Source organism: Grammomys surdaster, unplaced genomic scaffold (assembly GCF_004785775.1).
Source record: "Grammomys surdaster isolate TR1022 unplaced genomic scaffold, NIH_TR_1.0 265, whole genome shotgun sequence".
Taxonomy (NCBI): domain Eukaryota; kingdom Metazoa; phylum Chordata; class Mammalia; order Rodentia; family Muridae; genus Grammomys; species Grammomys surdaster.
In genome coordinates, this window is record NW_021604706.1 from 2,706,381 (window position 1) to 2,717,778 (window position 11,398).

The 11,398-nt window shown below is 43.7% G+C and overlaps 1 protein-coding gene and 1 pseudogene across 2 annotated transcripts in view; one reads left to right on the plus strand and one right to left on the minus strand.

Annotated features, from left to right (window-relative positions):
- The window catches only part of LOC114628192, a 24,861-nt pseudogene extending 19,795 nt beyond the window's left edge, over positions 1-5,066 (minus strand).
- Araf (A-Raf proto-oncogene, serine/threonine kinase) overlaps positions 4,372-11,398 on the plus strand; it is an 11,689-nt gene continuing 4,662 nt past the window's right edge. Inside the window, exons 1-10 of one of the 2 annotated variants that reach the window (XM_028776137.1) lie at positions 4,372-4,487; positions 5,804-5,959; positions 6,129-6,232; positions 7,141-7,243; positions 7,334-7,488; positions 7,606-7,704; positions 9,008-9,149; positions 9,249-9,276; positions 9,368-9,510; positions 9,607-9,809. In XM_028776137.1, the coding sequence (XP_028631970.1) occupies positions 5,864-5,959; positions 6,129-6,232; positions 7,141-7,243; positions 7,334-7,488; positions 7,606-7,704; positions 9,008-9,149; positions 9,249-9,276; positions 9,368-9,510; positions 9,607-9,809 (1,073 nt within the window). In that variant the 5' untranslated portion in view covers positions 4,372-4,487; positions 5,804-5,863. Of the gene's footprint in view, positions 4,488-4,744; positions 5,960-6,128; positions 6,233-7,140; positions 7,244-7,333; positions 7,489-7,605; positions 7,705-9,007; positions 9,150-9,248; positions 9,277-9,367; positions 9,511-9,606; positions 9,810-11,398 lie in introns of those variants that run through there. The other variant, XM_028776136.1, reaches the window with a different exon arrangement.

Genomic DNA, 11,398 nt, shown 5'->3' on the forward strand with positions numbered 1-11,398 from the left:
AGAAGAAGAAGAAGAAGAAGAAGAAGAAGAAGAAGAAGAAGAAGAAGAAGAAGAAGAAGATAGTAGTGTTGTGTTCTGGGGCTGGATTGAGGTTCAGAGGTTAAAAGTAAGTAAGGTTCTTGTAGAGGTTTGGTCTCATAGACTCATGTGTTTGAATACTGGGCTCACAGGGAGTGACACTATTAGAAGATATGTCCTTGTTGGAGTATGTGTGACCTTGTTGGAGGAAGTGTTCCACTGTAGGGGTAGGCTGTGCCAGTCTTCTCCTGTTTGCCTTCAGAACAAGATGTAGAACTCTCAGCTCCTCCTGCCCCATGCCTGCCTGGACTTTGCCATGCTTCCCACCATGATGATAATGGACTGACCCTCAGAACCTGTAAGGCAGCCCCAATTAGATGTTGTCTTTTATAAAAGTTGCCTTGGTCTTCGTGTCTCTTTACAGCAATGGAAACTCTAACTAAGACAAGGACCAAAGTCCCATTGCCGGCACTTTAGAGGATCTACCCCCCTGTGCCATCTGTGGGCACACACATGCGCATACTTAGAAATAAAAATAAAATCTTAAACATGTTTTAAAACAAACTAAATAATATCTAAGTGAATTCAAATTAAAAAAAAAAACCAACAACACACACAAATATCCTTTTCTTGGTTTCCCAAAGCATTTTGGACCCTCTCACTGAGTTTCAGCAGCAATTGCTCATGACATTACAATGCAATGGGCCTGCACTGGGAGATGGGGATTTGAGGGTCCAGAAATTTAATTTCAGAAAAGAAAATTAAAAAAAAATTCAATTCATAATAAGTTCTAAGAAACTAAAATGTTTAGAGTTATGTCTGGAGCCTTTTTCCCCCATGAACAACTTGGTGGTGCTGGGGATTGAGCCTCGGTCCTTGCAATATGACAAACAACTCACTATTACTCTAGCCATATATTCATTTTCATTGGTGTATATTGTACATAGAGTAGAATGCATAACTGTTTTCAGTATCTAAGGTCTAATAAGCTTTGAAAAATCCACGTAGAACATTCCAATTGTCTCTAAAAATGTCTTTATGCCTTCCTGAGTCCAAAAAGAGGTTAATTTGAGCTTATGGTTTTGAAGGCAAGGGAATCCAAGAGAATTGTACCTGAACGTGCTTGACTTGTGGTAAGAGCCCCATACAGGAAAGATGGAGCACAGAGAAGAGAGCAGTGAGGGCAGGAGAGATTGTTCAGTAGTCAAGAGCACTTGCTGTTCTTCCAGTTTGATTCTCAGTGCCTACATATGGTAGCTCACCTTCAGTTCCAATTCCAGGAGATTCAATGTCATCTTCTGACCTTTGTAGGCACCTGCACACACACACACACACACACACACACACACACACACACACACACACAAACACATGCTAGTTTCCCTAAAAGAAAGTCTTTTTTTATTTAGGCAAGGACAAAGTGGGTCAAACACTATACAACTCATCCTGGGGCCTGGGGAAATGGCTCTGTAAAATACTTGCCATGCAGTCATGAAGACCTGAGGCTAAAAGCCATCACAGCAGCAGTGTATGTCTGTGATCCCAGTGCTGAGAAGGTGGAAATAGGCAGATCCCTGGAGTTCACTGGCCAAACCAGTCGAGCAAAAAAGGGTGAGTTCCAGGTTCAGTAAGAGACACTCTGCAAAAAATATAGTGGAGATGAATTGAAGGAGACATCCTAGGCCAACTTCTGGCTTCTACACATACATACACATGAACTTGCATGGACATGTGCATATGTCCATACAACCATGTATATCAGCATCCACAATTATCTTTTATACATGTGAATTCATGAATTTCCAGCTATACATATGTGTCCGTGTATATAAAAACAAGGGGTCAGCCTGCAGTATCCTTCAGGAGCCGTCAACTTTGTTTACTATTATTATTACTAGTATTATTATTTTGTGCATGTATGATGGGGGTACACAAGTGCTATAGTATATATGTGGAGGTTAAAAGATACCTTTGTAGAGTCAGTTTTTCCTTCTACCGTTTTGTGGGTTCCAGGGATCAAATTCAGGTTACCTGGTCTGCAACCTAAGCACCTTTAATGACGGAACCATCTTGCTAGACTTCACCTTGTTTGTTGAGACAGAGCCTCTTCATTGGCCTGGAGCTCATTGATTCAGCTAGACTTCCTGGCAGCCAGTCTCAGGGATCTTGCTGTTTCCTCCTCTCACTGGGATTACAAACACAGATCACCACACTTGGTTTATTTTTATGTGGGAAGTACCTGACTACTTCACTCATGCTTATGAAGCACATATTTTACCAACTTGAGCCGTGTCCCTAGCACCCAATAATTCATTTTGAAGAGCAAGGACTAACCCACTGCTGCAAGAACTAATCCAGTCTTGTACGAAAGATGTCAATACCGCTGAATGGTCCCACCTATCAGTATCCATGCATTGGCAACCAACATTCCACCATGAATTTTGACAAGGACAGACCACATCCACACCATAGTAATATCCTCTCTACTCTTCCCCAAATGACAACTAGTTTGATTTCTTTCAACTGGTTTTTCCTGGCTTAGAATTCCATTGAAAACTATAGTATTACTCTTTTGTGCCTGTTTTTTTTTCTTTTAAACTTAGGTCTAGGAAATTCATCTATGCTCTTCTATAGTTGTGATTGCTGAGTGACATTCTATTATATGATCATTGTCATAGTTCGTGGTCAATTCTTTTGTTGGATACCAAGGCTGTTTTTAGTTTTTACTTTTGCTAATATGAATAAAGCTAATCTGAATAAATACATACATGTTTTAGTGTGGATATGTAACATGTTGTGGTTGGCTCACCACAGTCGATTTGGGGCCTCTCTTAACTCTGGTTCAGTGATGTCATATTGGTAGTTTGAAATAGCCACTGTAGGAATCTTTATACCACAGCTGACAAATGTTACAAATTACAGCTGTTTTCTTCCCGAAAAGCTGGTTGTTAACATTTACCAGCATACCATGTGGGTATATGTTTTCATTTCTCTACAGTAAACACTTAGAAATAATGTTGTTGGACTTCACAATTGATTGATTTTCAAATTATTTCTTGTCCTGTTTTTGCAGAGAATTTAAAGAAAGAAATCTTGTCTTTTTATAGAACCAACAGACTCAGCCCATTTTACATACAGGTTCTCAAAATAACCACTAGCTTGTTTTGAAGTAAGAAAACGTGACAGCACCATTTGGGACATGGAGTTTCTCTTAAATTCATCTAATAGTCAGAGTGGCCATCTGTTACTTAACTTTATCCAAAGGAAAACCAAGACTCATATCTTATGAGAAAGAAGTAACAACTTGAAGCTGGGCACGTAGAGGAAGTTTGCATCAGACAGGGAGATATGGGTGCTGTTACATTTGAAAGAGATAGTTTCAAGGCCTGTGAGGAAAATTTTCTGTGGTTGTAAAACTAGCAAGAGACTGCCATAGTCTTTGGAAGGGGCGAGGGGTGTGTGCTGGGAATTTAACTCAGGGCTTTGTGGTTCACTCTCTTGTTTAGTTACAACCCTAGAACCATACTAAGCTTTTAAGGAAGATTTACATAGATCTCAAATGGACAGAGAAAATACAAATTTTCTGAAAGAAATACTCCAAGAAAAAGAATGTATATAGGTACATACGTGTGTGTGTTTGTGTGTGTGTGTGTGTTTGTGGTGTGTGTGTGTGTTTGTGTGTGCCTTTGCTTTTTCTTATTCTGATGCCTGGGTAAGTTCAATTTAAGAATTATATTCATCCTAAAATATGTCCACAAATGGCTGCCACAGTATTGCATTCCAGAACAACACTCCCTTCTTCAACTAGCCAGCTGTGGTCTGTCTTTCAAATTCCTCAACCCCTTTCCTGGGGAAGCCTCCCTCCCTACAGCCAGATCTCCAGCATGGATCTGCTAATTAGCAAAAGTTATGACTACAATATCCTAGAGCTGGTAAATACTGAACATCATTTAGTCTGAGTCCACCCTGTTTTAAAGACCATCAAACTAAGATATATGAAGAGTCCTTTAAAATGTGCTTTACAGTACTGGTCACATTGCATTTAAGGGTTTCTCTTGCTCATATTCCTTAAGCCTGTAAGATCAGTTTCAAATGACCAGAAAATACAAAACTGAAATCGAGTAGTGCCTCCAACACTCACACCAAAAAAGGACAAGCTTCTTTATTCTGTAGCACTGTTAGGGTTAAAGTCCTTAACACGCAGTTGTCGCCTTGACTGCGCCTGCGCGCCAATCAGGACAGGCGAATTTGCCCTAGAGACAGTCATTTGAGCCCCCCACCCCCAATCCGGAACACGACCCACATTCCGCTGGCCCTGTCTTGATGGGCATGATCTTCCTCCAATAAGAATGGAGAGACGAGTCCCGGAGAGCCAATAGCAATAAGCCAAGGGACCGTGGCAGCGGACTGAGAGGAAACAAGAAGACAAGCCCAAGATGGAGGCGGTGGTGGTGGTAGCAGTGTGACAGGTGAGGGCAGGTCCGGTAGGGTTCGGGTTTTGGAGCGGCTGCGGGACCCGGGTATGAAGTCCGGACCGAAAGCTCAGCTCCAAGATGCTTCCGTCTGAATCTCAGCGTTCTCCCTCCCGGAACCAAAGGAGTGGTTTGACCCGGGAGAGACCGTCGTCATCGACCGTGGGAGTGGATGGAGGAGTCGGCCTGCAAGCTGCAGTGGTGGTTTCGCTTGCTGCGATCGCAGTGCGACTGCACAGAGCTTGAAGCCCTTGGGGAGGGCGGGACCGAGCCAAATTGGGTCTGGGGTCTGGGGCTTGGGTGCGAAATTCTAAGGTGAATTCTTAAACCCCTTAAAATGTCTGATGACGTTTCCTCACGACGATCAGGAGATGCAGCTCTCTCCCATGGTTCCTTGTTGCCCTTAATATTCTACGCCATCTAGAAAAAAATGTCTGAGGATCACCCCATTATCCCAAGTTCACCCTAATCTCTTTCCATGATTTCACAGTGCGTTTACACCAGTAATCTGTTTGTGACCCCTCAGTAGTTATCAGGTATAGTTTTTGGAAACCCTTCCCTCAACCGTACCTCCATTTTCCTCACCTGGATATCATTGTCTTCCTTTTCTCTTCCTCTTGATAGTTTTCTGATGAACCATCATTGCCACTGCATTTGATTTAATGTGTAATGTGCTCTGTTATCCAGCTGTTTTTCACAGTCTGTAGTGACTCCTATGACGTCTGTCTGTAGTATAGTGTTTGGTGAACCTCTGTGAACCCATCATCGAGTCTGGTGACCTGTATTAGCTATCTGACAGTACCTTTGATTCTACCATCAGCCTTATAGCTCAGTGCTCTGGAGTGCCCACAGTGCCTTTTAAGGTCATTGGTACAGTCTTCATTTCCTCCAAACTAAAGACAAGGTCTGATGGTCCTCCATTTTCCTTTCCCCTGTCTGTGACTCCTTTCACTATAGTGTGTGATCACTCATTCTCCTCAAGCTAAGACAGCCTGTTCATTTCCATTGTGTACCTGAGCCCTGTGATCTCAGTGCAGTGCATACTGACTTCCCCCATTAGTCTCTAGAAGAGTCTGTGTTCTGCACAGTCCAGAACCATGAGCACTGCAGTGAGTCTTAGATCTTGGTGCTCAATTGTGAGGTACGCAATAGGAGATTCTCAGCAGAGAAGGGTTAGTGGCACAGGGCTGTTTGATAAAAGTGGGATTCAGGGAGCAGCAGGAGCTTGGAGATGGAATTTTATATGTCCTCTGCCACTCTGCTTTCAGGCTGTCATTACTAGACCTCTGAATTTTTCCTCTGTCCTCTGCTAGGAGGCCTATGGCAGCTGCTCAGTCCTACCTCAGCCCATCTTGAAAAAAATCTTAGGCAACATGGAACCACCACGAGGCCCTCCTGTTAGTGGGGCTGAGCCATCTCGGGCAGTTGGCACTGTCAAAGTGTACCTGCCTAACAAGCAACGCACGGTGGTGAGTCACTCAGGCAATACCGGCAGGGGTTCCATATGATCCTAGCTGTAAGTCTGGGATCAGAAGGGTGACAAGGGGTAGGGAATGGCTACTGCAGAGGGAAGGAATAATTGGCTAGGGTACCTATTGGGTACTGAAGATCCCAACCTCTGTATACACACACACACAGGTGACTGTCCGGGAAGGCATGAGTGTCTATGACTCTTTGGACAAGGCCCTCAAGGTGCGGGGTCTCAATCAGGACTGCTGCGTGGTCTACAGACTCATCAAAGGGTAAGTATGGAAACCCCATGCCATCCACTGGGTCCCTCCACACCTCCCTTCTTCAGTCTCATCTTATTCCTCCTTTTTTGTCTTGGAGTCTTCCAGTATCTGAGGTAACCCAGGTGGCATCTTTTGTTTCCCTTCATTGACCATTGGAAGGTCTGCAAGTCACTGTGCACTCAGCCCTCAGGTCCTCAGTCTGTCACCTTCCAGAGTTCATCCGTTTTGTTCTTTCACAATTTCTTGAAGTCACCAGCTTTTTCTTTTCTCATGTTCCCCATGCACCGTGGAATTGGTCTTCATTGACCTTTCTATTCTTGTGTTCCTTGGTGCCTTAACCTTTTGGATGGAGTTCATGTTTTCATCTTACCTGTTTCAGTGTCTCATCAGCCCTCTTCTCAGGTGCTGGCTTACTACTCCTGAGGTGTAGTTTCATTTGCCTCTCACCACATGGTTAAGATGGTGGATTAAATCTGGGAGTAGTGGGTCTACCTGTGATCCTAATGTTTGGGCAATTCACCTAATTGCTTGAGCCTGTTTCCTTGTCTATAAAGTGGGAGTAAGAATAGTGATAAGTTTATTTTTTTTATTTAAAATGTTACCCTTTTTATGTGTATGAGTGTTTTGACTACATGTATGCGTGTGTTCCTCATGCCTATGGAGGCCAGAAGAAGGTTCAAGATCCCACTGGAGTTACGGATGGTTGTGAGCCACCATGTCAGTGCTAGGAAGTGAACCCAGGTCCTCTGAAAGAGAAGCAAGTAGTCTTCTCTTCAGCCCAAAAGTAACTAACTTAGTGAGAATTAAACATGTGAGAGAGTAGTTCGTGGATGGGACTAAGAGGAACTTTTGGAACTTCCCTGTCTACTATGGCCCCAGTCCACCATTTCTCATATTCTCTCCCATTCTTCTTGCAGAAGAAAGACAGTCACTGCCTGGGACACAGCCATTGCGCCTCTGGATGGTGAGGAGCTCATTGTGGAGGTCCTGGAAGATGTGCCGCTGACCATGCACAATTTTGTAAGTCTAATGGGGTTGGTGGGGGGAAGCCACAGTGTGGACAGAGAGGGCCCTCAGTCAGGCCTGCACTTCCCTGCTTTGTGGCTGCAGGTACGGAAGACGTTCTTCAGCCTGGCCTTCTGTGACTTCTGCCTTAAGTTTCTGTTCCATGGATTCCGCTGCCAGACCTGTGGCTACAAGTTCCACCAGCATTGTTCCTCCAAGGTCCCCACCGTCTGCGTTGACATGAGTACCAACCGCCGACAGTGAGCCCAGCCTGGGGTGGCTTGAGGGATGGGGAGGACAGAAGCCCAAGTACAAGGGCTTACAGTTAGCCAACCTATACTTACCACCTTCTTGTTTTACACCTTTATGTCCTCAAGGTTCTACCACAGCATCCAGGATTTGTCTGGAGGCTCCAGGCAGCAGGAGGCTCCCTCAAATCTCTCTGTGAATGAGCTGCTAACCCCCCAGGGTCCCAGGTAGGGATGTCGTAGGTGAAAGGCCAGGGGGCCAGTGAAAGAAGGATTGGAGGACCCTGAGAGATTATACTTTCATTTATTTGTTTACGTGATAAATACTATTGAGTACCTACAAGTGTTAAATAAGGGCATGGGACTGTGGGATCCTTGGTAAGGCACCCAGTCACTCCAGGTTTCATTTTTTTTCATCTGGAAAGAGGGGATGTGACTTTTCCCTAGTGGGCTCTGAAGAGGATTAAGAGTTGAGATATTTGCAGTGCTTAAAGCAAGATCTGATACAGAGTAAATACAAGTCGTATTACAAGTGTATATATAAAATCGTCTAGTTTGTTCATTTCTTCCAGTATAACCACACCCCAGTGTTTTCTCTTTGAAATAAACGTTACTGTATCAGAAAGTACTTTTATTTCACTTATGTTGGATATGATAGCATATAGTTTTACATAATATATAAAAAGTAAGGTTAACGTATTATTATTTGTAGTTACTATGAGTGTATGTATGTTGATTTACCTGTGAATTTAATCTCAGGATGGTGAAAGTAACAGAATGTTTTTCTGTAAGGTATAATTCATGGGAGGTGGAGGCAAGACGATCAATAGTTCAAGGCTACCTTCCACTAAGTAGCAAGTTCAAGGCCAGCCTGGGCTACATGAGACTGTCTTAAAACAGTAAAAAAAAGTGTTTTGTAACGTGATATATGTATAATCGTTATATGATGTGTGTAATGTGTATTACATAATATGATACTATGTGTATTGAAAACGTTGCCATTTTAATATAGGTAATGCTCATTATAAAATAAATAATATATTTGAAAAATACATGTCATTATGATATGTAATAAAAAGTCATATCTTACCCTTTCTCCAACTATCTTTGTCCTTCATTGTTCCTTCTTTAGACCTTTCCCCCAATATTACCCTTTCTGAGAACCCACTCCTGACTCCCCCAGGGGCACTTTCTAACTCCTAACTTTATTTTATTTTCCTCTTTTTGTGCCTATCACTAACAGGCACATTATATATTTGTTTTTTTTTTTTAATTCTTCTACCTTTGCTAAAAATAACTCTACAAGGTCAAGAACTTTTTATTTATGGTATCCACAGTTTGATCTCCTCTGTTTAGAGTTGAATCTGGCACACAAGAGGCACTCAGTAAATGTTTCTTGAGCAGATGATTACTGGTATGACCAACAGATATGTACTGTTTATGAGTTAAACGTACATTCAGGGTGGTGGAGTTGGGCTTTCTTTGCTTTCTAGTTCCTTCTGCAGCGATTTCACAGCCTTTTCTCTATTAGCTCCTTTACCCAGCACCGTGACCAGGAGCACTTCTCCTTCCCTGCCCCTGCCAATCCCCCACTGCAGCGCATCCGCTCCACATCTACTCCTAACGTCCACATGGTCAGCACCACAGCTCCCATGGACTCCAGCCTCATGCAGGTGGGTGTCAAGGAGGTGACAGTGGGGAGCATGGAGCATTGCTTAAACCATTACCGCTGCCATATCCTCACTTTGACTTCTGCTCCCACCTCCTTCCAGTTTACTGCTCAGAGCTTCAGCACCGATGGTGAGAGAACCCCCACCCCTTTCTGCACCCTGAGCTCTCTCTGCCCCACCACTCCACTTGCCTCCACTCACAGCGTTCTGTACAACCACAGCTGCTGGTAGAAGTGGTGGTGATGGAGCCCCTCGGGGTAGCCCTAGCCCAGCTAGTGTGTCTTCAGGGAGGAAGTCCCCACATTCCAAGTTACCTTCAGAACAGCGGGAGCGGAAGTCCTTGGCAGAGGAAAAGAAAAAAGTGGTATGCCATAGGAATTCCTTGGGGGCCACCACAGCCTGAGTGCTATGACTGAGGGTTGAGGGTAGGCCCTTCTGATGCCACCCATCTGGCCCACAGAAGAACCTGGGGTACCGGGACTCAGGCTATTACTGGGAAGTGCCACCCAGTGAGGTACAGCTGTTGAAGAGGATCGGGACAGGCTCTTTTGGCACTGTGTTTCGGGGGCGTTGGCATGGCGATGTAGCTGTGAAGGTGCTCAAGGTGGCCCAACCTACCGCTGAGCAGGCCCAGGCCTTCAAGAATGAGATGCAGGTGCTCAGGTGAGGTCACTATATGTGTAAGTGGGACAGGATGGTGGCAGGCAGCATTTAGTGTTTGGGAAAAGGCCATGCTGGGGTACTTCCTGGGTATCTACTCTACTTGTGCCAGATTGGAAGCATAATTAGGCTCAGTTTCTCTTCAAGAGATGACCCTTTCCTCTGGGCAGTGGGCAGATGATGAGGACAATAATGGTGGTAATGTTTCTTTGGCTTAACATTGCTATTTGCTGGCTGTGATCTAGGTCTAGCCAATAGATGATTCCCATGATTATCTAACACATGAAGAGTTTATGTAATCCCAGCTCTAGGAGTGCTCACATCCGTCCTTTCCTTTTGCTGAGTCACTGCTATTATATTTATTGTATTGTGGGCTTGTTGTTAATTATAATTTTATACTTATAATTTGCTTTGATACAGAGAACCATATTAATTATAGTCATATTCTATAGTCCAGTTGTGTAGTTATTAAAATTGCTGTAATTAAGGTATAGTCAACACCATATTAATTCATTCACACTGAGAAAACCAGTGTGGTATCCTTTTTGCCACTACAGTTATTATGTAGCATAGTACTTTGTGTTTTTATTTTATATAAGCAAGGCTGTATAGGGTGTGAGTGTGTGAGTGTGTGTGTGTGTGTCTGTCTGTCTGTCTGTCTGTCTGTGTCTGTCTGTGTCTGTGTGTGTAACCCAGAGCTTCACCATACTAAACTAATACTTCACCATACTAAACTACCACTGAGCTAGACTCCGTGTCATCAGGAAGGTATAATTTCTGACAATCTGAGGATGCATACATGGACTCTCCCGTCTATCAGACAGACGCAATGGATGCCACAATAAGAAAACTTATTCTCAGCTCATCTTTGTAAAGTTTGATGATTTGAGTATGCAATAATTGCACTCTGTTTATATTTTATCTACTGGCTTCCCACTATTAAGAATCTTTATGCTGCTGAGATGACTCAGCACCAAGCCTGACAACCTGAGTCTGTTTAGTCCCTGGGACCTATATAGTAGAAGGAGAGAACTAACTCCTGAAAGTTGTCCTCTGTTCTCCACATGTACACTGTGGCAGACATGCTCTATATACACAGATAAACACACACAAAGGAATTTTCATATTTGCTGGGAAGATAGCTCCGTCAATAAAGTTTGGATTCCTAACACCCACATAAAAAGTAAAAAGCTGGGTGCAGTGGTGCACACCTGTAATCCTAGCACTGGGAAGGCAGAGACGAGTGGATCACTGGGGCTTAGCCAGTCTAGGCAGTTGGTGAGGTCTAGGTTTAGTTAGAGATTCAGTCTCAAAAAATGAGGTGGAAAGCAATCAAGGGAGATAGATACCCAACATCAACCTATGGCCTCTCCATCCATGCATATGCACAGGTGAACACACAGTAATGTATGTGTGCCACATACAAAACAATGTGGCGAGTGATTGAAGAATAAACTGGACATTGACCTCTGGTCTCCATTGGTGTGCACAGATGTACATGTACAGGCATACCTGTACATTATGTGCCTGTCTGTCCCTCCCTCCCTCTCTCTCTCTCTCTCTCTCTCTCTCTCTCTCTCTCTCTCTCTCTC